The following is a 27,521-nucleotide window of genomic DNA, read 5'->3' on the forward strand; positions in this document are numbered from 1 at the left end:
TCAAACCAATTTTCGGTGGAAGTTTACACGGTAATGTACATCATATATTTTTTTTAGTTTTATCATTCTGTTATTTTAGAAGTTACAGGGGGGGGGGGGACACACATTTTACCACTTTGGAAGTGTCTCTCGCGCAAACTATTCAGTTTAGAAAAAAATGATATTAGAAACCTCAATATCATTTTTGAAGACCTATCCATAGATACCCCACACCCGTATAGGTTTGATGAAAAAAAAAATTTGAGTTTCAGTTCTAAGTATAGGGAACCCCAAAAATTTATTGTTTTTTTTCTATTTTTGTGTGAAAATCTTAATGCGGTTCACAGAATACATCTACTTACCAAGTTTCAACAGTATAGTTCTTATAGTTTCGGAGAAAAGTGACTGTGACATACACGGACAGACGGACAGACAGACATGACGAATCTATAAGGGTTCCGTTTTTTGCCATTTGGCTACGGAACCCTAAAAATGCCCCCTGTAGACAGCCATAATGGTCCCACGCCGACGTGTGAGAGCATAGTTAACGCGCTCATGGGGCTAGGATGTGGTTGAAGCTCTAGGGCCTCCGTAGCAAGCCGTAGTGGCCCCACGACCGGGCCACGACGACGTGTGAGTTTAGTTAAGGCGCTCGTGGGGCTTCAGGATGTGGTTGAAGCGCCAAGGCCCCTGTAGACAGCCATAGTGGCCCCACACCGACGTGAGAGCATAGGCTTGGATGTGGTTGAAGCTAGCAAGCCGTAGTGCCGCCACGCTGTGGGAGCTTAATTAACGCGCTCATGGGGCTAGGATGTGGTTGAAGCTCTAGGGCCCCCGTAGCAAGCCATAGTGGCCCCACGCTGTGGGAGCTTAGTTAACGCGCTCATGGGGCTAGGATGTAGTTGAACCGCCAGGGCCTGTAGCAAGCCGTAGTGGCCCCACACCGACGTGAGAGCATAGTTAACGCGCCCATGGGGCTTGGATGTGGTTGAAGCGCTAGGGCCCCTTAGCAAGCCGTAGTGGCCCCACGCCGTGGGAGCTTAGTTAACGCGCTCATGGGGCTTGGATGTGGTTGAAGCTCTAGGGCCCCTGTAGACAGCCATAGTGGCCCCACGCTGTGGGAGCTTAGTTAACGCGCTCATGGGGCTAGGATGTGGTTGAAGCTCTAGGGCCCCCGTAGCAAGCCGCAGTGGCCCCACCACCGGGCCACGACGTGTGAGAGTTTAGTTAACGCGCTCATGGGGCCTCAGAATGTGGTTGAACTGCCAGGGCCCCTGTAGACAGCCATAGTGGCTCCACACCGACGTGAGAGCATAGGCTTGGATGTGATTGAAGCTAGCAAGCCGTAGTGCCCCCACGCCGTGGGAGCATAGTTAACGCGCTCATGGGGCTTGGATGTGGTTGAACCGCCAAGGCACCTGTAGCCAGCTGTAGTGGCCCCACACCGACGTGAGAGCATAGTTAACGCGCCCATGGGGCTTGGATGTGGTTGAAGCGCTAGGGCCCCTTAGCAAGCCGTAGTGGCCCCACGCCGACGTGTGAGAGCATAGTTAACGCGCTCATGGGGCTTGGATGTGGTTGAAGCGCTAGGGCCCCTTAGCAAGCCGTAGTGGCCCCACGCCGTGGGAGCTTAGTTAACGCGCTTATGGGGCTAGGATGTGGTTGAAGCGCTAGGGCCCCTTAGCAAGCCGTAGTGGCCCCACGCCGTGGGAGCTTAGTTAACGCGCTCATGGGGCTTGGATGTGGTTGAAGCTCTAGGGCCCCTGTAGACAGCCATAGTGGCCCCACGCTGTGGGAGCTTAGTTAAGGCGCTCGTGGGGCTTCAGGATGTGGTTGAACCGCCAAGGCCCCTGTAGCCAGCCGTAATGGCCGTAAGCCGAGATTACGTGGACGAACCGGGCGTAGTTTATGTACCTATAAATAAATACTGATTATACGACAATCTTCACAAATTGACTATTCACAGTAAGCTCAGTAAGGCGGGTTATTACCAGTGGTAACTACTAGGATATTTTTCCCACTTTTTGGACGCCAATCACCGACATATCCGCACCGTAGGTTCAACGCCAAAGACCGATTAATCGGTCACAGACCACAGAGCAACATCGACCTACGTGCATATACATAAAGTTCAACTTCAGTTTTGACACTTCAATGATGTGGCGTCTGAGTGACAGCTTTTGTGTTTGACACGGCGTCGAAAAGGTTAAAATTTCCAAACCCAACTCACCAAACCGAGTTGGTTGGGAATTATTTTTCGCAGTATAGTTACCAGTGGTAAAAGAATCACAGTAGTTACCACTGGTAACAACTTGGTGGTATAACCCAATAAGGCTTGTGTTGTGGGGTTTCGGAATGCAGACTGCGGGAAGCGCCAACGCGTGCTCCCGTTGCAGCTCCTTGTTATAGGGCAAAACATGTCGAGCAATCTTCGACTTTAAGTTTAATATTTTTTACTAAGTATATATACATATTTAATAATGCATGTCCATTGTTTAATATATTAGAGAGTTTAGGAAGAGTACAGTGACAGTACCCTTCCCAAACTCCAAAAAATACAGTCAGCAGCAATAGTTTCTAAGCGGGCGAGGTGTTCAATCGCGCCAAGGTAATTATGAACGCCTACGCCTAGCCACTTAGCAACTTCTGCTGCTGACTGTAACCGCCGTGGCCTCTGGTGGACTTGGTCACCTTTTTTTTTAGTCTATATTCTATAACATCTAGTTTTTAGTTAATTTTTATAAGTTAAACTTACTGTATGTGAGCGCAGTATCCAGCTCTCAAACTGCTCGAGCCATGTATTGGATCTGTAAGAAAGAGCGTTTTAAAGACTCAGGGTGCTTAGCGAAGGTCGTAAATAAATAAATATTAGGGACACCTTACACAGATCAACCTAGACCAAATCAAACTTAGCAAAGCTTGTACTATGGGTCCTGGGCGACGATATACATACTTAGTGTAAGGCCTGAGTGGAAGCTCGAAGCGGAGTGTTCGGCGGGGCGTGCAGCGTGGCGTCGGGCTCACAAGTAATTTGAGCAGCGTGTACTAAGGCCGCTCCTATACGCTTGCATTTGTTTAACATGCATGCCGCACGCCCCGCCCCGCTGCACGCCCAACTCGAGCGTCCACTCAGGCCTTACACTTATATACACACATATACCTATATATAGAAAACACCCATGACTCAGGAACAAATATTTGTGTCTATCACACAAATAAATGCCCTTACCGGGATTCGAACCCAGGACCATCGGCTTCACGTAGCGAATGAAACGCAACTGTCACTGTCGCACTACTGGAAGAATACCTACAAACATGAGATGTGTGATATGATATGATGTGATAGAGAGACTTGGCCACAGAACAAAAAATAGTACTAGGTACAGAAGATTCACTCTCTAACAATACGCGTCTTTTACGACAGATATGACCCCTAGGTGGCGCAAGCGCGAGCAGCGCCGTTCCGTAGCGGTGCGCGGCTACTACGTCTACTATGGCTAGACACCAAAATTGGTGTGGGCCGCATGTACTTGTAGCGACGCTACGAAATCGCGGAGTGAGCCACGCCTGACGTATAGGCACCATTAATAAAAGTTGGTCATCTAGCTTTTATAAAAGGGGAAGATGGTGCTAAACGTTCCACTTACGCTCAGGATGATAGCAAGTCCACTGACGCGCTTCACAGCTGTTTATAAAGTAGAAATATGTGACATTATTCGGGTTCTCCCTCTCGTAATATATGCATACAGGGTAGTAGAGAATCGGGCACGGTTTTACATATTTTTCGCACGGTTCACCTTTATATGTTTTAACACCTTTCATTGGGGGGAAGCGAGTCGCGTTTCCCTGTCTAAGGGCTACCTTGGAGCCTAAAATAGACAACAAAGTGTCAGAGTAGAGTCTATGCGGAAAGAAAAGAGTCGCGAAATGTATGGGGTCCAATACAATCTACGACTCTTCTCTTTCCGCACAGACTCTACCTAATGTAAGATTTGATTTTTGACAGTAAAGGCGTGTCCAGACGAGGACGATTTTTCGTCAATCTGATGAAATTGTCCGATCAAATCAGGACGTGCGGACGCAAACGCCCATTTGACTCGCTGATTTCAATCGCCGATTATGACCAATATTACGGATAAAATGGAGGTGCGGACGCAAAAATACCAATCTGTGCCTCCAGTATTCGCCTTTGGGGGCACTTTTTTAAATTTAGAATGCTCCAATATCGCCATATATAGGTGAACCAGGATCTATTGAGGGTGCGCCATGTTGCGGAATTTCACTGGAACTAATTTTTTCATACTACACTGAATTGTCACCCTATACATGAGAATAACAGCGCCCTCTTGACAATTATCATATATTACTGGTCAGGCTATAACTGAAATTGGTGATTAAATTGGAGATCAACGCCAATTTTTCTCTGATCAAATCGGTCGATTTGATCATCCCGTCTGGACTACGCTTAATAAGTTATCTATGGGCCTTAGTTGCCTGAAAATAAATGAGATTTGACTTGAATGCTCACCGTCATCATAAACTATATTACCAATTTCCTCTCCCATTCTTAAATTTTCATCACCAGTCACTTTAGCTGTAGTTGCAACTGTGACAGTTTCATCAGTTATAGACTCGTATGTGGTTTCAGTTTCATCTGTGGTTTCCGTTTCATCTGTCGATTCAGTTTCATCAGTCGACTCTGTGACTGATTCAGTTTCATCGGTTGTTGTTTCATTTGCGGTTTCATCGGTCACTTCGTCATCATTTGTTCCAGTTGTGTTATCATCGTCATTTGGTATTGATTTGGGCGAAGTCTCCGCTATTTTTTCAATTTCTTTTGCGAATCGTCTCATTTCGGCGTTCATTACGCAGGGGCCAGGATTTTTGATAGCCCATACTATAATATTTAAAAAAACGACAAAGTTATCCTTACCAGTGGTACTTAACAACTGATTTTTTTTAATGTTCCCAGTGGTAACGACAAAGAAATAATCCTAGTACCTAAATAGTTACAGTCATGTGTTACCGTTTTGTTTAGACGAGAAAAATCTCATTTGTTACCAGTGGTAAGTGCTGCGGGCTCAGCACGGCCGTCGTTTTTATCGACTATCACTATGCCCGTCACTTTCGCACTTACATACTTGTTAGAACGTGACAGGCATGGTGATAAACGATAAAAATGCGACCGTGCTACTAGGGCTGGTAAGCACTTGGTGGTTGGTAGTAACATCTATATACGAGGGGAGGCTGAAATATTCGCGGCCTAAGGCCTAAGCTAGAAAAAAAACCGGCCAAGTGCGAGTCGGACTCGCGCACGGAGGGTTCCGCACCATCAACAAAAAATAGAGCAAAACAAGCAAAAAAAAACGGTCACCCATCTAAGTACTGACCCCGCCCGACGTTGCTTAACTTCGGTCAAAAATCACGTTTGTTGTATGGGAGCCCCACTTAAATCTTAATTTTATTTTGTGTTTAGTATTTGTTGTTATAGCGGCAAGAAATACATCATCTGTGAAAATTTCAACTGTCTAGCTATCACGGTTCGTGAGATACAGCCTGGTGACAGACGGACGGACGGACAGCGGAGTCTTAGTAATAGGGTCCCGTTTTTACCCTTTGGGTACGGAACCCTAAAAAGAAAAAATTAAAAAAAGCTATGCTACTTTTTTCCCCGCCTCTTTGGCAGTTCAAATATTGCCGCCATTAATAACGATTAATAATTAACATTCACTTTAATACTCTCTTTCATTTTTTTTAAAGGCCGCGAACTTTTCAGCCGCCCCTCGTAACAATAAATAAATACGTAGGTACCATTGCATTAAATATATTAAATCGGGTTACTCACTTATTTTAAGTTGAAGATTAAAGGCTGCGTCGGTCGGTCCGCCAACGTGTTCCCCGTTGAAACTCCTCATTATGGAGCGACTTAAAATACGTGAGTGACCCGTTTTAATATATTAAATATGTCTCTGTCTCACGTACTGTTGTCTTGAGAATCGCAAAAATTATTAAAATCCATGTAACATGGGTTATTAAATTGTTTGAACTCCATTTTCTTTCCCGACAGCCGAGCGCTGCATACTTGTTCTTGATCATTTGAGCATAGTTGTTTTATGTACTTTTTTACACATACATTCTGGAAGAAAGATATTTTTTTTACTTTTTATCGCAATGGTTTTACATAGGTAACTTATTTATTTCATTATTCTCATTTTATAGCTATTTGCACAGAACAAGTAGAATGGCGATGCGAGCAGGGTACGTGTCGCCGCCGGTTATGAGCAAACGCTCGCATGCTAGTACTCGCCCGCGCTGACCGAAAAACGTAAACATGCCTTTTGCGAAGCTTTTGCGCCACAATAACGTTCAGATTAAGAAGCCAGACATCAAATCTGTCTAAAGGAGGCGTATCCATTCACCAGGCACACAAGTTTTTACTACCGTTGCGCGAGAAATGTGGAAATGTGGAGAGGAACGAGCGGCGACACCGGTTCCGATACTAACTGCGCGCGATAGCCGTTCTAACCTCTTTAATATGTTCTGTGGCTATTTGCCACTATTTTAAAGAAAATAAAAGTTACATTATAGGGTCTTAACAAATACATTGCCAGGGCCTGAGCGCTGCGAGCGTAGCCGATAACACGGTTTTTCCCGTTTGTAGCGAAAAGCGCGTCGGACAGAGAACCCGTCTAAAGGATGACTCACGCTAGACCGGGCGTGCCCGGGCCGCGTCCGACACGTCATTTTCTATGACTGCTGATCGGTGATCAGTGAAAACCGATCACGTGGTGCTTTCCATTGGAAACGAAGCGCCGGCAGTTCCGGCCCGGCCCCGACCCGGTCAAGCGTGAGTGTGTTAAATACCATAATTCTGTAATCTTACCTTATCTGATATCCCGTGGTATTTCAAAAACTGTTTAGCAAATTCGATATCCTTCCTTATAGACAAACTGTAGTTGTACTCCGGCGTTATTATATACAATATAATTATATATTTGATTAGCATTATAGCTTATTATTGTAATCATGTCTGGGAAAAACGCATAGTTTTTCTATTACACTTCCTAGTTAGATACTGAAAATATAAATTGAATACTGCACATTGTTGCTGTAGCTCTCTTTTCGTATTATTTCTTAACTCTGCCCCCTTAATGAGTTTTTTTTCGTGACCCAATTTAGCACAAAAAATCTCCCCCTACTCTTTTTTTAATCAGTATTTTTTCTCCTTTTCCGAATGAAGGGAATTGACTAACAGATTAAAAAAAAGTATTATGATACCTAAATTTAATATCGGTAAATACTATAATTATACTACCGGTAAAACACCACTCAAATGTATCGTGTACCTAAATAAAACTATTTACGATTTTATAACATTTTATTGCAACACTAATAAAATATGTTTTATAGATTTGGCTTACATAAACATTCATAAAATAAGCAATAAAAACTAGGTTTAAATTAATACATTCTATAAGTCAAATGGAAGCAACACACTTTATTTACCATCGATAAACATTTTATACAAACAGGCATATAACAAATTAACATCAAATTCATAACCTGTCATAATCAGAATACGCCTCAAGTCCATCAGCAAAAAACGCACGCAGCTACAGACCATATTAACCTTAAACATTCATTTAGAAATTTAATAAACCATATCGAGACTCAAAAACCGGCCAAGTGCGAGTCGGATTCGCGTTCCAAGGGTTCCGTACATTAAGTCCGACTCACGCTTGACTGCACATTTCTAATAGGTTTTCCTGTCATCTATAGGTAAAATGGTCGATTAAATGTTAATTCATCACCAAAAGTAGGTACTTAAGTGGACTTTAATGTAAACTTTTCCTGCTAACTTTACGACAAATAATATGAATAAATATTATAGGTAAGTAAATAAAAATAAATGGTTAAATAGGTAATATAAAATAATAATAAATGACAAACACATACTTATCAAAAATTAATTTGATTACTTAATTCATAATACTATGTATTAATAAATTTGTAAATACGTTAGATGGCTGAGTATTTGGATATTTTTTGAGCCTTGAATAAAAATAAAAAAACTATAAAATTGGAACATTATTGGCAAGTTTTGACTATAGTTTGGCAAGCCATTTCCGTCAGTAGAAGGATTGTGCTCCCATAGAAAAATTGAATTTCGTGCCTTTTTCCACTGACATAGTGCGTTTGCCAGAGTATACACCATGTGTGTGCTCCCTATTATTTCTTCAAAATTTAAAGGTCTTTTCGGTTTAATTCTAAATACAAATATGATATAATATATATAATAATAAAAAATATACCTATGGTATCAAGAATTTACGGCAAAGTATAAAATGCAGATACATGGCATCCATACAATAAAAATATATTTTCCTAATACATACGAGGGGCGTTCAAAATATTCTCGGTATTGATATCTTACGACCTCTTCTAAAATTTCTTTCGTTACTGGCCGCTAAGGTTTATTCATTGACATTAAAAAAAAGTATAATTCGAACCGAGATAGTCTTTTGTTTTTCTGCAATTGCTGAACAAACATGAACATCATGTGCGAATTGACAATGTTAACTAAATTAGAACATCGATGCGTGATAAAATTCTTGACAAAACAGGGTAAAAATCAAAAAACCATAAAAGAGGAAATGGATTGTGTTTACCGTGAGTCTGCTCCTTCTTTATCTACCATTCAAAAGTGGTCAAGCGAGTTTAAACGCGGAAGGGAGAGTATTGAAGATGACCCTAGACCTGGCCGGCCTGTAGTAGCTACTTCACAAGAAAATATTGATAAAGTGGAAAAACTTATATTGGAAGATGGTCGAGTGAAGGTAAAATCTATAGCACAAGTAACCAATCTCTCTATTGGTACCGTACATGATATTATACATGACCATCTTAATATGTCAAAAGTAAGTGCAAGATGGGTTCCGCGAATGCTGACTCGGCTTCAAAAAGACATGCGTGTAGCTTGTTGTTCCGATTTTATTGACCTGTGCGGTGAAAATCCTGATGAGGTGCTGCAAAGAATAGTTACTGGAGATGAAACCTGGGTTCATCATTATGACCCAGAGAGTAAACAAGAGTCCATGCAGTGGCACATTAAGGGTTCAGCTCATCCCAAGAAGTTCAAGGTCATCCCTTCAGCTGGCAAGGTCATGGCCACGATATTTTGGGATTGTGAAGGAGTATTACTAATCGATTATAAAGAAAAAGGTGTAAATATCACAGGACAGTACTACGCTAACATTCTACGTCAATTAAAGGATGTAATTAAAGAAAAGAGGCGAGGAAAGTTAACCAAAGGTATTCTGCTTCTGCATGACAACGCCCCCGTCCATACTGCTCATATTGCCAAGGCAGCTATTGTTGAATGTGGGTTTAAAACTGTTACTCACCCACCGTATAGTCCGGACTTAGCCCCTAGCGACTTCTTTTTGCTCCCCAATCTTAAAAAGGATCTGCGTGGAAATAAATTTTCTGACGATGAAGCATTGAAGGCGGCAGTGGAGGAGCATTTTTACACGAAAGATAAAAAATATTTTTACGAGGGATAAAAAAAAATAATTGATCGATCTTTTAAGTGTATGAACATAGGGGGGGAGTATATTGAAAAATAAAAATATCAAACTTTTCGTACTTGTTTGTTTTCATTCTCATACCGAGAATATTTTGAACACCCCTCGTAGCTGTATAATTGTATATTCTTATAACTTTAGTTCCATTAAAAAACCAGTATCGGTAATTTAAATACCGGTATTTAATATCTGGGTACCGGTAATTTTGACATCGCTATCGATAACGGTAATGTTACTATCCGGTAACTTTGGTTCATGTAACTACTCACTTACTCAGTAACTTTGGATGGTTTAGCTAATTAATTAATACTTACCGGTAATTTGGTGCAGTGGCTGCTGTTACTCAATAACGGTATTTTAAATAGGTATTTCCGGTAATTTTTGTATGGTTATTATATTTGTGTAGTCCACATTTATCAAAATAGTGTAGACTAGAAAAATGGTTAGTCATTTCAGTATTTTATAATAATATCTTAGCTAATATCAATACCGGCTAATTTGATATATTTAAATACCGTTTAAAATCATTACCGGTATTACGGTAATATTTCAAATGAGTACCGGTATTAATAGTAGTTTTCAAATTATTATCGGTAATTTAGGTTGTATAACTTATACGTATCAAAATGGTCATATGTACCGGCTTTACCTCACAGTTGATAATCGTCTCTGTCATTTTGACATTAGTTTTACACATTGAAGTTATATTTTACTGGTGTGAGGCAACAGACGCATGGCCTCTCTATAGCCTGTCTCGCTCGCACCGTGCACCGTACTGAAATGGTTCAAATTCGTCGCTTCCCCTGCAAACAGTACCCTAGGGGCGCCCGAAGAGTCTGGGATTGGGGTACCGAGCCATGCCCGGGCGTCGGGGTATTGCGGGGTGAGCAGGTTGTCGTAGGAATAGCTGCCGCGGGTATATGGGTTCGAGTGCCAGGTTGACCTAGAAATAATTAAAATTTGATTAGGCCGTTTCTACAGTCAGCAGCAGAAGTTGCTAAGCGGGCGAGGTGTTCAAAATTACTTTGACACGCTCTTATTCTCTTAACAATAAAGTCGCGTCAAGATCATTTTGAACACCTCGCCCGCTTTGCAACTTCTGCTGTTGTAGCAGGGACTTTACATTCTAACTATAGATTCTGGATAACTCTGTTGTGGCACAGAATAAATAATAGTACTAAGTACAGAAGACTCACTCTCTAACAAAACGCGTCTGTTACGATCAGCACAGATATGGCCGCTAGGTGGCGACAGCGCCACGCGCGGCTTATGGCTTTCCCCAAAATTGGGGCCGAACGGATGTACTTTTAGCTGCCTGTAGCAAAGCGACGAAATCGCGGAGTGAGACACGCCTGGTTGTGGCGCGAAATATGACCTAGAATCACGTAGCAATACCGTTTTTTTTAACCCTTTGACCGCCAAAGACGGCAACTGACGCTAGCGGCTACAGGCCAATATCAACCTTCGTGCATTCCGACAAGGTTCACGATGGCGCGTCGCGCACGAGAGGCGTGGCGATCAAAGGGCTGAATAAATGAACAGGCGGCAGGTCAAGCCAAGTTAAAAAAAACTGGCATCCAGTTTTAATGTAAGGTCCTACAAATAGATAATAGAAAAAAAAAACGAAATGCGAGTCGGACTCGAGTTCCAAAGGTTCCGTACATTACCCAATTTTTAATAATGTATTTTTTTATGTGGAACGTGAATGAAATTTCTTTACAAAACTCGTAGGGTTCGGATCAACTCGTAGGGTTCCGTTTTCTCCTTTTGAGGTACGGAACCCTAAAAATATCAAGTGAACTTACCTTATAATGGCAGTGGGTGTTGGCACGGTAATGTGTATCGTATCACCGATGAATTTCTGTAGAAGCTCCACACATTTCGTCTTCACTATTTCTTCTGGCAGTGTCTCAACCTATAAGTTAAATACATAGTCTAATAAATTATCTTATCTTTCTGGTTTGACCCATTGGTTGACTGGTAGAGAATGCCTTAAGGCATTAAGTCCGCCATTTGTACCTTCATGTATTGTGCAATTGTATTTTTTTTACTTATTTTCTCGTAATGCATGTTAATTATAAGATGTATATTTTTTTTGAAAAGATGTGTCCCGCCGAGTTTGTTGCCGGTCCCATATTGGGATACCCTCCTCCAATTGAGGGGGGACTTAAATCTTCTCGGGGCAGAGGTGTAGGGTTGGAGCCGGTGTAGCTTTATTTGACGTTCATAAGCGCATTGTAATATGCCTACTTGAATAAACTATCTTTTATCTTATCTTAATAAAAATTAAAATAAATAAATAGTCTAATAAAACATGGTCTTCTCTTCCCAGAGTGACACAAGCCTACGTCACAATAACATTGCCACTTTATATAGCGCTATTGCATATTATTATATAGCGCAGTCGCATGATGACGTAGGCTTGTGTCAGTCACGTGGTCGGAAGAGAGTACCAGGCGGAGTATATTATTATACCATGAGTTAAATATATGATTACAAGCAGAGTAGCCGTAGTATAATCAAAGAGTATATAGCATGTATATAGTGTATAGAGAGTTACTGTCATGGTAAACTATGTAGCCATAGTACATTTACTGCCATCTTTCGACAGAAGATTAAAACTTTTAGAACGCCATTTGACTTTGATCCTTATTCTTTCACTGATATGTGTAAATTTGTTAAATGTCCAAAATTAACGCCATCTACTCGACAGTAGGCCAAAGAAACTATGCTTAGTTATAGAAATATCTAAAAAAATAAAATTAACAAGCAGAAACGTCTGCGAACGATGCTGTTAAGCTTAGAATAAATTTAAAAGTGGAAAAATTACTGTCTTGGGTGAGACTTGAACTCACGGCCACTGGATCGATACTCCAGCGCTCTGCCATCTGAGCCACCAAGACCTCATCCATACCCAGCAACCCAATACAGTAATTTTTCCACTTTTAACCTTTTGGACGCTAATGACCTATATATCCGCACCGTAGGTTCAACGCCAAAGACCGATTAATCGGTCACAGACCACAGAGCAACATCGACCTACGTGCATATACATAAAGTTCAACTTCAGTTTTGACACTTCAATGATGTGGCGTCTGAGTGAAGCTTTTGTGTTTGACACGGCGTGGAAAAGGTTAAATTTATTCTCACATAAAACCGGCCAAGTGCGAGTCAGACTCGCACACGGAGGGTTCCGCACCATCAACAAAAAATAGAGCAAAACAAGCAAAAAAACGGTCACCCATCCAAGTACTGACCCCGCCCGACGTTGCTTAACTTCGGTCAAAAATCACGTTTGTTGTATGGGAGCCCCACTTAAATCTTTATTTTATTCTGTTTTTAGTATTTGTTGTTATAGCGGCAACAGAAATACATGATCTGTGAAAATTTAAACTGTCTAGCTATCACGGTTCGTGAGATACAGCCTGGTGACAGACGGACGGACGGACGGATGGACGGACGGACGGACAGCGAAGTCTTAGTAATAGGGTCCCGTGTTTACCCTTTGGGTACGGAACCCTAAAAATGAAAACTTAGAACCTTGTGATACTAACCTCTTTAGCAACTTTTCCGCTAGTCCACAAAGTCAACGAATTGCTTGATCCCATAGGCCGACTGGCCCCATATATCCTCGTGGTCCAATAATCATCTTTCCCCACTTTCCTCTTGTCGTCACCCTTCCATATGAACCCGAAGAACGAAGTGTGGTGCGGCCACCATATTTCGTCGAAGGATAGAATGATTTTGTCCATGACGCCTATGCTGATTTTGTCTATGGCCGTTTGTTTTTCTTTGGATAGCGGCGGAGAAAAGAGCGTTGTATGCCTAAAACAAAAAAACAACGGGTTGCAGGGAGTGCCGGCAGAAGTGAAAACTCAATCACTATTGCAAAATGTCTGCAGCACCATGTATAATTGAGGTTAACGCCATCTAGCGTTATTTCGTCGCATTACTTGAAATCCCTAAGCACATCACTGTTAGTACTCGAGTTATATTAATACCAGTTAGAGGGAAACTCACTAGATGGCATTTAAATCAATAAATAAAAACTCAATGACATTGAATTAACAGTTTTTCGATCAGGTCACGTGTCCGTCTTACGTCTTACGAATCTTACCTGTCGCGAGTTTAACATTTTTTCCCCATCACATAAAGTGCACAGCGCCGCTAAAGCAGTTTTCACTTCAAAAATATTATATCTATATCAATGGAACAAGAAGTAGATAGATTTTTATTAGATTAATTTTTTTCATATATTTTATTTTATTCCAGTTTCACCATAGAGAAATATAAGTAAAGAAAGAGTGGTAACTCGACACATCAGTTTTCTTACCAAAACGCGAATTTCGTAGTCGACATCTAACGTCAAGGTAGTGGAACAATCAGTACCGCTACTTGACACCAGATGGCATAAGTTTCGCAACTGACGAAAAATGTACTACTAAAACAATTTACAACTAATATTATAAGTAGGAGTTGATAAATATAGTTCCGGTTAATCCGGTTATAATATTAGCTAAAAATTGTCGAGCATTAGAGTTTTGGTTTGCGACATGAGCGACATCTATTGTCAACTAGCAGAACTGATAATGTACGATTGTGCATTGAATTAATTGAATATCATTTGAATCCATATTAACTCACATTTATAGACGGGTAGTTGCACAAATCTGTTTTGACATTTTGCTGGGACATCAGTGAGCCGCGACCACGACCAGTGAAACCTGTGTCGAAACGTCGGTAAATAAAGGTAATTGAATAAATTTCGCGATAGACCCGTCTATAAATATGAGTTAATATGTGTTCAAAACGCGAAAGTTTTAAATATTATATCATTTGAATCTTCCGACATAGGAGACTAAGGGCTCATTTAGACGGCGCGCGAACTCGTATACGATTTTAGTTACATTGCGGACCATTGAGGTTACATCAATTCAGCCGACCGATCAAATCACGCAATGTAATGAAACTCGCAAGCGAGTTCTCACACCGTCTAAATGAGACCTAAAAGTCATACTTGTCCTTGAGAACCCCGAGGGACACGGTGACTATGACAGTGTCAGCCACGTAGGAACTGCCATCGCTGCACTCACGGTGATGCGCTCGGTGGGGCTCCGCGGAGCCCTGATGACCCGCGCCTTATTCAGCTACATGTCCAGTAGAGCGTCAAGTTAGCACACTCACTTGTCCTTGAGAACCCCGAGGGACACGGTGACTATGACAGTGTCGGCCACGTAGGAACTGCCATCGCTGCAGTCGACGGTGACGCGCTCGGTAGGGTTCCGCGGAGCCCTGATGACCGCCACCTCGGTGCCCAGCTTTATATCCAGGTTGGGGAGACCTGGGCCGTCTTTGTATGTGTTCTGTGGTGAGAAAAGACCAAAGCTTGAGTGCATGCATATCGATATATTGACATAGAGAAAAAAATACATAGAGTGCTCACTCCATACATCAGTTTTGGCGCCAAAAAGACTATTATTTTCATAGTCGCCATCTAGCATCGAGTAGCGGAATTATCAGCACTGCTACTTGACAGTAGATGTTGCACCGACCCAAAAATCTCTAACACTTAACAATTTTTAGCTAATAATATAACCAGATTAACCGGAACTATATTTTCAACTCCTTCTGCTTATAAAGTCCGTCAACCAAATCTTGTCAGTAGTAAAAGGCGGCAAATTTGAAAAATCGCGGGTTAGCAACACTGTGTTCAAATAATTCCAAAACGCGTGTCATCTGTGTTTTATCTGTGGAATGTGGATCGTGAATGACAGCCGTCACCTTATTTGTTTTCATTTGGTTTTCATTCTGAATCGTTTCTGTTTCAAGAGATATTTCTGCTGTCACCATTAAATACCAATACATTAAATAAGAATAAGCAAAGCTAAGGGGCCTACAATGTACAATCATGCTCGTTGGCGTTGATGGTAAACATTACTAAAAATTGAGGTTATGACAAGTATTGGAAGAACTCTTTCGAACCTTTAAGATTATGTTCAGTTTTTTTGTTTTAGGGTTAAAAGGCATAAATAAAATTAAAACGTATGCCTAAATCTATCCAACAAGACCATAAATTGTGTCCTGGAAACCGTCCATAGGCCCACATGTCTAATATTTTCAGCAATCAGTTGTGACTATTTACAAAGGTAAACCTTTTAAACAGTATTAAGAGCCTTGATTATATCGCCGTTCTTTCGCAATATCTACCTAATCCATACATGTTTGTTGCAGGATTAAATCTTGCCCAATATAAGGCGTTCGTAGTAGGTAGTATCTTTTCAGACAATACTTACCTATGGCGGTTTATGTACGTGTACAACGCAACCAAGTTGAAAAGTGACCCTTATCTTATTTACCTTTAAATTAAATAAACACCCAAATATCAGTTGTTTTATTTTTAATATGTATATTGTACAATATATACCAATCAAAAAAATTACACAGGTATGTCATATTCATCCAGAATAGTACACTAATTTACATTAACAAGTGGCATATTATATTGTAAATAACAAATATATGGACTATCTAATTATCTGCATTTTGATATGATTTTATTTTAGTAAACTTAGAAGACATAGATAGGGAACAAAGAGAATATAAGCAGTTGTTTTTGATATCTTCAAATTTGTTCATCATTTTGATTAACATTGTTTTAACATCGCTTTTAAATTGTCCGTCCATGTTTCAATTTTTTTCAATAAGCCGCGAGTGACAATTTGAATTGACGTACGCAGGGCGCGCTCAGCGGAAAAAAAAATCTGTTGGTTCGATGTACATTGCTGCTTTTCTTAGCGCAATACTGCTCTTTGAGTGTTGCCCTACTTTAGTTTGCTTTACATTGCTACTGACAAGATTTGGTTGACGGACTATAGGTGATATTAGTTGTAAATTTTTTTAGTAATACATTTTTCGTCAGTAGCGAAACTTATGCCATCTAGTGTCAAGTAGCGGTACTAATAGTTGCACTACCTTGACGTTAGATGTCGACTACGAAATAACTCGCGTTTTGGTAAGAAAACTGATGTACGGAGTCATAGAGAAATATAGTAAGACAAGAGTGCTCACTCCATACATCAGTTCAGACTATTAATTTCAGTGTCTACATCTAGCATCGAGTAGCGGAACTATCAGTACTGCTACTTGACAATAGATGTAGCACCGACCGGAAAATCTTATCTCAACAGCATAAGACTTTCCAGTTGGTGCTACATCTATTGTCAAGTAGCAGTACTGATAGTTCCGCTACTCGATGCTAGATGCTAATAGTCTTTTTGGTACTAAAACTGATGTATGTGAGCACTCTATGTATTTTTTTCTCTATGACGGACTTACCACTCTTTCTTTACTTATATTTCTGTAAGACCATGCTGAAAATATTCGCGCATTACAGTAAACTTACCAGCATAATCTCAAAGAAGGTCTTGTATCCATATCTATGCCAGCTGATCAGCTGCGGCCCGTCCAGCCAGGCGTGTCTCACTCCGCGATTTCGTCGCTTTGCTACAGGTAGCTAAAAGTACATCCGTTCGCCCCAATTTTGGGGAAAGCCATAAGCCGCGCGTGGCGCTGTCGCCACCTAGCGGCCATATCTGTGCTGATCGTAACAGACGCGTTTTGTTAGAGAGTGAGTCTTCTGTACTTAGTACTATTATTTATTCTGTAGTCCAGCTCCTCGTACCGGCTGATGGTGGTCACCTCCGTCCAGCTATGTATTCTCTTACTCTGAAATATATACTCAAAAATGTGTCCCATGGTTCTTAATTTGCTCAGATAAGAGCTATGGGACATATTTTTGAGTATGATGTGTGCCATATTTTTACACTTTCCAGCATAATCTCAAAGAAGGTCTTGTATCCGTATCTATGCCAGCTGATCAGCTGCGGCCCGTCCGGCTCCTCTTACCGGCTGATGGTCACGTCCGCTCAGCTGTGTATTCTCTTAGCCTGAAATATATACTCAAAAATATGTCCCATAGTTCCTAATTCGCTTAAGAGCTATGGGACATATTTTTGAGTATGATGTGTGCCATATTTTTACACTTACCAGCATAATCTCAAAGGTCTTGTATCCATAACCATGCCAGCTGATCAGCTGCGGCCCGTCCAACTCCTCATACCGGCTGATGGTGGTCACCTCCGTCCAGCTATGTATTCTCTTACCCTGAAATATATACTCAAAAATGTGTCCCATGGTTCTTAATTTGCTCAGATAAGAGCTATGGGACATATTTTTGAGTATGATGTGTGCCATATTTTTACACTTACCAGCATAATCTCAAAGAAGGTCTTGTATCCATATCTATGCCAGCTGATCAGCTGCGGCCCGTCCAGCCCCTCGTACCGGCTGATGGTGGTCACGTCCGCTCAGCTATGTATTCTCTTACCCTGAAATATATACTCAAAAATGTGTCCCATGGTTCTTAATTTGCTCAGATAAGAGCTATGGGACATATTTTTGAGTATGATGTGCTCCCATATTTTTACACTTACCAGCATAATCTCAAAGAAGGTCTTGTATCTGTCGCAGGGAAATGATCAAAACAGAGATTTGAACAAATCTCTAAGGGATATGATCAAATCACGCAGGATGTTAAAATGGCGAATCCATATCATCATTTCCCTGGAAAAATTCAGTCATTTGACCAAATCACTGACTCTGTTTAGTGAAAAGACAAAATCGGCCAATAAACGCGAAACCCTTTTTCATTTCACTAGATTTGTTTAGGGATTTGACAAAATTCCTAACCACGACAGTAAGTTGACAAAACGAATTCAAAAAGTCAACTAGTTTTATCATTTCGCTAAACAGGTTTAGTGAAATGATAAAGTCTCAACTGGAAGATGATATATGGTGATTTGATTAAATCTCTGAACGTTTTAGTGAAATGACGAAAGCAAGTACAGAATACAACAGTTTTCTCTCTACAGTTAAGCGATTATTAAGTGTTTTTTTTTTTATATCGGCTGAATAAATGATTGAGACTTCTCTGCACAAATTCAAAGAGTTGCTAATCAAATCAAACGTGTTGGTGGACGTCCCTAGGTAGACAGAGGTCCATTAGATGGAAGTAATGTACCGGGGATTATTTTAAATATTAAAAATAATCTGTACCAAATCGGTAAATCTGTCGGCATCATAAAAGACTGGCTGTCTAGAAACGCACTTCAGCCAACCACAACGTCATTCACTGCAGCAGTCCCCTCTACGAAGTACAGTCTACGTGAAATTGCAGCTAAGTTATCTGTATTTGGAGGTCAGGGGTTCAAGAAGTGTTCCTGTAAAAAGTCCAAAGTACAATGCAAAACAAATCGTCGGGTGACAAATAAAAGTCACTAACTAACATCATTGAAATTATTGGACAATAAACCGTGTTACAACTGTTACAAGTGTAATACTCGTAAAGTGCATTGTTACTTTAATTTTTTGATAGTACTTAGTGACTTTTACTTGTCACCCGACGAAATAGATGTGCATGTAAAAAAAATGCCATATGTGTAACTCAAGATGCCACAAATCTACACATGTTTTAACAAATGATTGGCTACTTTCATACTAGTCAAATCAGCTACATTTTTAGAACTGTCAAAACGAGAGATTTGATCAAATCGCTTAACTGTAGAGAGTAAACTGTTGTATTCTGTACTTGCTTTCGTCATTTCACTAAACCGTTCAGAGATTTAATCAAATCGCCATATACCATCTTCCAGTTGAGACTTTATCATTTCACTAAACCTGTTTAGCGAAATGATAAAACTAGTTGACTTTTTGAGTTCGTTTCGTCAACTTACTGTCGTGGTTAGGGATTTTGTCAAATCCCTAAACAAATCTAGTGAAATGAAAAAGCGTTTCGCGTTTCTTGGCCGATTTTGTCTTTTCACTAAACAGAGTCGGTGATTTGGTCAAATGACTGAATTTTTCTAGGGAAATGATGATATGGATTCGCCATTTTAACATCCTGCGTGATTTGATCATATCCCTTAGAGATTTGTTCAAATCTCTGTTTTGATCATTTCCCTGCGACATATCCATATCCATGCCAGCTGATCAGCTGCGGCCCGTCCAGCTCCTAATACCGGCTGATGGTGGTCACCTCCGTCCAGCTATGTATTCTCTTAGCCTGAAATATATACTCAAAAGTATGTCCCATAGTTCTTAAGTGCTATGGGACATATTTTTGAGTATGATGTGTGCCATATTTTTACACTTACCAGCATAATCTCAAAGAAGGTCTTGTATCCATATCCATGCCAGCTGATCAGCTGCGGCCCGTCCAGCTCCTCATACCGGCTGATGGTGGTCACCTCCGTCAAGCTATGTATTCTCTTAGCCTGAAATATATACTCAAAAGTATGTCCCATAGTTCTTAAGTGCTATGGGACATATTTTTGAGTATGATGTGTGCCATATTTTTACACTTACCAGCATAATCTCAAAGAAGGTCTTGTATCCATATCCATGCCAGCTGATCAGCTGCGGCCCGTCCAACTCCTCGTACCGGCTGATGGTGGTCACGTCCGTCCAATCGTCAGACGCCTCGTAGTTATTGGTGAGGAGGTTCGCGAATTCGAGGAATTCAAAAATATGTCCCATAGTACTTAATTCGCTCAGATAAGAGCTATGGGACATATTTTTGAGTATGATGTGTGCTCCCATATTTTTAACAAGCTTTTATTAGGTCGACCTGTATGTAACTAACATGTAATGGAATCTTGCAAGTTAAATTTGATCCACTTCCCGGTTTCCGATTGAGCTGAAATTTTGCATACACATGTAAGTCTGGTGACAATGCAATATTATGGTACCATCGAGCTGATCTGATGATGGAGACAGGAGGTGGCCATAGGAACTCTGTGATGAAACAACGCAACCTAATTGTGTTAGGGGTTTTTAGAATTGACTCGATGAGTAAATGTTGTCTGTCGTAAGAAAAATACAGTCAGCGAAAAGCTTGTATCAAAAATGAAATTTTTGACAAAAACTTATTACACTTACCAGCATAATCTCAAAGAAGGTCTTGTATCCATATCCATGCCAGCTGATCAGCTGCGGCCCGTCCAGCTCCTCGTACCGGCTGATGGTGGTCACCTCCGTCCAGTCGTCAGACGCCTCGTAGTTATTGGTGAGGAGGTTCGCGAATTCGAGAAATTCCGTTATGAAGTCCTCGTCTTTTAGAAGGTCTGGCTTGTGCTCGGCTATGTATTCCCTTAGCCTGAAATTTTAAAAAAGTAGTTACATATAGTATTTCAAAGGACTGTCTCATTTCAAACATAGACAGAGAGAATCATACTATCTTTGTCTTACACTAGTACTAGCACCAAAAAGAAAAGGATGAGTACAGTTTTTTTTGTTCTTATTTACTGACAAATTGGTTCAATGACTAACTTTATATAACGATATTGTAAATTAAACGTTTTACAATTACTAACGTAAAGGCCTGTCTCCATATTGCGCGGCAAACTATCGAACATTGGCTCGCGAGGCAGCCGCGCGCAATGGATACCGGGTTGGCTCGCGAGCCAACTCGATCAGATCGCGTTGGCTCGCGAGCCAACCCGGTATCCATTGCGCGCGGCTGCCTCGCGAGCCAATGTTCGATAGTTTGCCGCGCAATATGGAGACGGGCCTTAATGGATGAACCTATTTTGATAAAACTTGTCTATGAGCCACAGATAGAAAATCTGCTTTCATATAAAAAAAACCGTTACCACAAAACATGCCCTACCACTAGTTTAACACTGACCAGACAATATTCGCTAGCATGTTCGCAACTTACTTTCTTTACATCTCGCTCGTACTAGTATACAATTAGATATAATAAGTTCTGTAAATATAGTTGTAAGGTTATTTAATTTGTATGTCTGTAATAGGCTGAAAATGGAGACACTAACTATAGAATAAGATCATTTATGTATACCCATTTCTTTACAAATAAATATATTTCATTTATTTCATTTCATTTAGTGTGAGGTGGTGCAAGCGAGATGTATAGAAAGTAAGCTACGCAGATTTTAGCGAACGTGTCAGTGTCAAACTCGTGGTATAGGTACGAAGTTTGGCTGTCAAACTCGGTTTTTCCTCTTAGTTTGTAATAGCTCTTATAGAATCTACTTATTTAAATAAGGATTTTAACGTAATACTTAAAATTAAGGACACTAAAGGCTTACCGTTGCTTCCCCTAAAATTATGTAATTTATTACAAACAAGCGACCCGCCCCGGCTTCGCACGGGTTAACAAAGTATACATAAACCTTCCTCTTGAATCACTCTATCTATTAAAAAAAAACTGCATCAAAATCCGTTGCGTAATTTTAAAGATCTAAGCATACATATGGACAGACAGACAGCGGGAAGCGACTTTGTTTTATACTATGTAGTGATTGCTCAACGTATGAAAATAACTTAATTAATAAATAAATAGTAATTTAATTTAGGTAATAGTTAATATTTCGCTCAAAACTCACAAGAAAATATGTCAGTTTTCCTTTCCCAATGTCAAATTACTGAACTAAATTTTATTTAAAAGAATATAGAATATGATATTGTTAATACACAATAATCACAGCATAGGTAGCATAGGATCCACAGCGCAGGCTTCGTCATCATACAGAAAGCTCATCCACCTCAGGCTTCGTCAAATTAAAATGCTTAATTAATTACTTGTAAGTAATGAAGGTCCCCAGCGGTTCAGGCTGGTCCGGCGGATGGTCGACTATGTGCAGAGCTATGTCCAGCAGTTCGTTCACCAGTTCTGCGTCAACTCCTGAACCATCTGACCGGAACGGCGCCATTATCAGGCTCTGAGGCACGGTGGTGATGTTGTGCTGGGTGGTCAGGTCGAACACGCGGCTTTTTTGGTTGCCATGGATCCTGGGAAAAAAAACAACGGGTTGCACTCAGGGAGTGCTGGCAGAAGTGAAAACTCAATGACTAGTGCAAAATGCACTATGTATAATTGAGGTTAACGCCATCTAGCGTTAGCGTTAATTACTTGAAACCCCTAAGCACATCACTGTTAGTACTCGAGTTATATTAATACCAGTTAGAGCGAAACTCACTAGATGGCATTTAAATTAATAAAGAAAAACTCAATGACATGACATGTAACAGTTTTTCATGTAATGTCATTGAGTTTTTCTTCATTGATTTAAATGCCATCTAAATGAGTGGCCATCTAAATCTTACGGTCACGTGATCGTCTTACGCTGTCTCGAGTTTAACATTTTTTACCCACCTCAAAAAGTGCACAGCGCCGCTAAAGAAGTTTTCACTTTAAAAATTTATTTATTCTTCTTCCTTGTCGTAACCTCATGGCTGAGTCGTTCTAGATTGGATTAGATTCATTAGATTTATAACAGAACAAAGCCATCAGCAGTTTGTTGTGTATTTTAATACGAGGGGCGTTCAATATATAATGAGAATGAGATGCAAACTCTTTAAATATTAGGAAAGTAAATACTGGCCGGTAAAGCTAATCTACCTAGCTGATTGCCATGAAAAAAAAACTAACTGATTTTTTGTTAAAAAAAAAATTACGGCGATTTCTTTGCGATGCTATTGAGTATGTTAGCGAAAATTGAGAAAATTTAACTGCGCGCCGTTATCAAATACTTGTGTTTGAAAATTTTTTCTACGGACCAAGTCAATTTAGATTTACGGGACACTTTAAGGTCTAATGCTCCTCCATATTCGACAGTTGCACGTTGGTGCGCCGAATTTAGACGTGGAAGAACATCGACCATGGATGACCCCCGCTCCGGACGCCCTACTACAGCAGTAACTGAAGAAATTGTGAAAAAAGTCGAAAACTTAGTTTTGGCGGATCGTCGTGTCACGGTTCGTTTTATTGCTGAAAATGTAAAGATTTCAACGGGGAGCGTGCATAATATTTTACATGAACGCTTGGGTATGAAAAAGGTATCAGCGCGTTGGGTACCCAGAATGCTTACTGACACGCAAAAACAAACTAGAGTCGAGATTTGTCAAGAAGCTTTGGATCTGATACAGCAAGATCGGGACCTTTTTTTGACGCGATTTATAACAATGGACGAAACATGGCTCCATCATTACGACCCTGAAACGAAACTGCAGTCTATGACATGGAAAAGGCCATCATCTCCAACTCCGAAGAAATTCAAGGTGGGCCCATCTGCCGGTAAGGTCATGGGCTCTGTTTTTTGGGATGGTAAAGGGGTCGTAATGATTGAGTATCTCGAGCATGGAGCCACTATTACGGGCTCTTTATATGCCAAACAAATAGCAACATTGCGCAATGAGATCCGTGAAAAACGGCGAGGTAAACTCTCGAAAATTGTGTTGTTCCATCAGGACAATGCACCGGCACACAAGTCCGCCGTTGCAATGGCTGCAATACGTGATGCTGGGTTCGATATCCTTAAGCATCCTCCGTATTCACCAGACCTCGCCCCTAGTGATTTCTACCTATTTCCGAGATTGAAGGAATACCTAAGAGGCAAGAAATTTGAAGACGACGACGCGGTAGTCGCTGCAGTACAAGATTTTTTAAGTACTCAAGATGAAACCTTTTTTAGAAATGGAATTATAAGTTTAGAAAAAAGATATACTAAGTGTATTATGCTAAAAGGTGACTATGTCGAAAAATAAAATAACATTTAATAAAAGTTGTATATAACATACTCATTCTCACTTTTTATTGAACGCCCCTCGTAATATCAAAATAAAAAACAAAGCAAGCCTTATTGTATCAAATCAACTCACCATTCAGCGCCCAGTTCTATAAGTCCATTCCCGAAAGGCACAGTATGGACCCGTCCACCGATACGGGACTGCGCCTCTAACGCCAGCACCCGTCTCCCCGCTCGGATCAGGGTAGTGGCGGCAGTAACACCGGCTGCTCCCAGCCCGATTACTATTGTGTCATAGTGTACCATTGTTGAGCTGAAAATTTATTTTATTGAGTTACAATATAGTTTCATTTACCATCAGGTAGTCAACATAGTTGTAATATAATATTTAAAACTTTCGCGTTTTGAACACATATTAACTCACATTTATAGACGGGTCTAACGCGAATTGAGTTAGCAGCGACCACGACCAGTGAAACCTGTGTCAAAACGTTGGTAAATAAAGGTAATTGAATTAATTTCGCGTTAGACCCGCGTTAGAACTTACAAAATTGATTGCAGTTGTGGTAGTTCCTATATCGGAGAAACAAAGCGCACAATAGCAGAAAGAGTTAAGGAACATATTGCAGCTGTCAAAAATCGTCAGGTGAACAAGTCTGCCGTGGCTGAGCATTTACTGGAGTCAGGACCAAACCACTGGATTGAGCTGCATAACCTTAAAATCCTGTCCACGGATCGTCATTTCTACAGCAGGAAAGTACGGGAAGCCATTGAAATCAAAAAACATAGTAATTTCAATCGGGACGAGGGTTTCAAGATCTCATCCACATGGAATCCAGTCATTAGTAAATGTAAGCGTAAACGAATATCGACAGTGGATAAATCGAATATCGTTAGTGTTGTGTGTCGACAGAGTGACATCCCTAGTGCGCAAAACGTTCAAGCGGATAAACAAGACCAAGTGCGGGTAGTTCGAAAAACTCGCGCGGTTAGACGATGCTGATGTCAACTTAAGCCAGTCTTCTCCGAGACCACGGGGACAACGCCGTCCTCGAAACGTCGGAGGTAAATCTTAAAACTTAGATACGCGATTAAGTCCCGTTGTATAATTTAATAATGTGTAAAAATCGTGAAAGTTTAAATCAGTGTTACTCTCTTCGTAGTCGACTTCCTCTACAAAGCGGAAAAACACTAGAATTGGGTACGAGTGTAGTGCTAAAACGTTGCCAGTGAATTAATTTTACAGAATTTGTGGATGGGATCCTTTTCTCTAAATTACATCCAATTACATATATGTATGACAATCAGTTACTATAATAATTCTCAATTTAAAATTCTTCTGACATAAGAATTTAATGTTTTACTCATGCATCATGTAGTGACTAGGGTTGCCAACCGTACTATATTATATAGTATTGTACTATATTTTGGCTCTCTGTACTATATATTTTTGGAAAAATATATAGTACGCTAAAATACTATATTTCCGATTAAACGTATTTGGTGTCTCTGACCATAGGGCTTTAAATCCAGGGCTTGATTTTACTCGCTAAACTGAGCTACTTTTACTGTGGGACAAACCCTAAAATCGGGGAATTTTTTTTGCCTTTTCCATAGAAAACGTCGACATCTGATCAGCTAAACTGTATGAAAAAGTAAAAAAATTTTTTAGAGATTTCGGGGTTGGTGCCATAATAAAAGTAGCTCAGTTTAGCGAGTAGAATCAAGCCCTGGATTTAAAGCCCCATGGTCAGAGACCCCCTGTATTACACTGATGTATAGTATTTTATCTAAAAGTACTATATATTTTTGAAATGTACTATATTTTTGATGCCTTATTCTGGAAAATACTATATTCCACCAAAAAATAGTTGGCAACCCTAGTAGTGACTAAACATATGTGAATAATACCATAAACACATTTTTGTACATATTATTTTACTAGATAAGTATATGTATTCTAATGCCCAAAAACTAGTGCCCACGCCAATTTCTGGGATTAGTTACCAAGCGGACCCCAGGCTCCCATAAGCCGTGGTAAAATGCCGGGACAACGCGAGGAAGACGATGAAGATGATGATGAGATAAGTATATGTATCTTTTTCTTATGCGTATCTTTTGTTAGCACTTTAGTTAGCAAAAGATGAAAATGTCAATAGATTAGAGTTTACAAGAGAACAATATGAATACAGGAGTATCGAACATTTGAAAAACATGTTATTTGATACATAAAGGATTTTACAATGTTAGATACCTAGTACAAAAATAAAAGCTTATAAAAAAGGGGTTAGCTGATTTGCTTTACTGTATTTTGGGAGATAACTATGGGGTTGATGCCACGCAAGCTATGTGTAACTAATGTAACTTCAAAATAACACACGATATTTGGCGTTCTGAAGATTTCTTTCACTAAACGTACTTTATTTCTGTAATATTCCTTTCCTTTTTAACCAATAGTAAAGACGAAAACTTTAACATAACTACGTAGCTACCTTTCAAGAGACGGTGCACCGTAGTAACGAAACATATCACCAAACAATAAATAACTATTAACTAAAGTTTTTTTTTAGGTTATGCATTTTATTCTCACCTTTATTCACTGAAACTTGCTTCGTGAACTGATAAAGAGACACTGATTTGATAAACACTACATAATATTATCAGCAGTACAAATGTTATGTAATAATTAGGGATTTAGGGTTTTAAAAGATAAGAATTTATTACGATTCTAATCAGTACTATTTTAGTTGACAGAGAGAAAAGGGCACCGAATGAACATGAACCTTGAACACCTGTTATTGACGTTGACGTTTATTATGACATTTTCCTTTCGTTCAGAAATAGGGTGCAAGTAAAGGCCTATCCAGACGGGGACAATTCTTCGCCAATCTGATTAAATTGTCCCATCAAATCAGGCCGTGCGGACGCAAACACCAATTTGGCTCGCCGAATTCGACAGCTGATTATGGCCGATATTACCGATAAAATGGGGTGCGGACGCAAGAATACCAATTTGTGGCATTATTTCAGTTTAGAGCGCTCAAATATCACCATAAATATAAGATTGGAGTTTGCGATCCACCACCTGTTTTGATTGGACAATTTAATCAGATTGGCGAAAAATTGTCATGGAAACCCATACGATTTCACAGTTTGTGGACTAATAATATTAGTCGAATACCATTCGAGAAATAGGCCCCAGGCGGTAGCATGAGTTGCGTTCTCGCGCGCGGCTCCATACATCTGGCGCGACTTCAAGTATGGACTTACGCGCGAGAACGCAAGTTGTGCTAGACCGCCAGGTGGGACAGCTAGTGAGTATTATATTCTTTGGTCAGTGACGAGGTACGAA

General features: G+C 40.3%; 2 protein-coding genes and 1 long non-coding RNA gene across 3 annotated transcripts; all 3 read right to left on the minus strand.

The window, feature by feature from the left end:
- Positions 1-1,743: 1,743 nt before the first annotated feature.
- On the minus strand, positions 1,744-4,740 carry LOC134660235 (uncharacterized). The gene is made up of 4 exons (XM_063515980.1): positions 4,508-4,740; positions 3,627-3,848; positions 2,735-2,786; positions 1,744-1,893 (listed from the first exon to the last, which is right to left on the minus strand). Exons 1-4 carry the CDS (start codon positions 4,542-4,544, stop codon positions 1,779-1,781), a joined length of 426 nt encoding a protein of 141 aa, XP_063372050.1. The 5' UTR covers positions 4,545-4,740; the 3' UTR covers positions 1,744-1,778.
- Positions 4,741-4,770: 30 nt separating this feature from the next.
- Positions 4,771-6,998, minus strand: LOC134660252 (uncharacterized). The gene is made up of 3 exons (XR_010097862.1): positions 6,863-6,998; positions 5,962-6,115; positions 4,771-4,876 (listed from the first exon to the last, which is right to left on the minus strand). It is a non-coding gene; the product is annotated as an uncharacterized LOC134660252 (long non-coding RNA).
- Positions 6,999-10,239: 3,241 nt separating this feature from the next.
- On the minus strand, positions 10,240-26,903 carry LOC134660246 (spermine oxidase-like). The gene is made up of 8 exons (XM_063515992.1): positions 26,760-26,903; positions 24,303-24,482; positions 22,224-22,433; positions 20,559-20,775; positions 14,748-14,926; positions 13,118-13,388; positions 11,369-11,478; positions 10,240-10,506 (listed from the first exon to the last, which is right to left on the minus strand). Exons 2-8 carry the CDS (start codon positions 24,473-24,475, stop codon positions 10,266-10,268), a joined length of 1,401 nt encoding a protein of 466 aa, XP_063372062.1. The 5' UTR covers positions 24,476-24,482; positions 26,760-26,903; the 3' UTR covers positions 10,240-10,265.
- Positions 26,904-27,521: the final 618 nt, after the last annotated feature.

This window comes from Cydia amplana, chromosome 26 (assembly GCF_948474715.1).
Source record: "Cydia amplana chromosome 26, ilCydAmpl1.1, whole genome shotgun sequence".
Taxonomy (NCBI): domain Eukaryota; kingdom Metazoa; phylum Arthropoda; class Insecta; order Lepidoptera; family Tortricidae; genus Cydia; species Cydia amplana.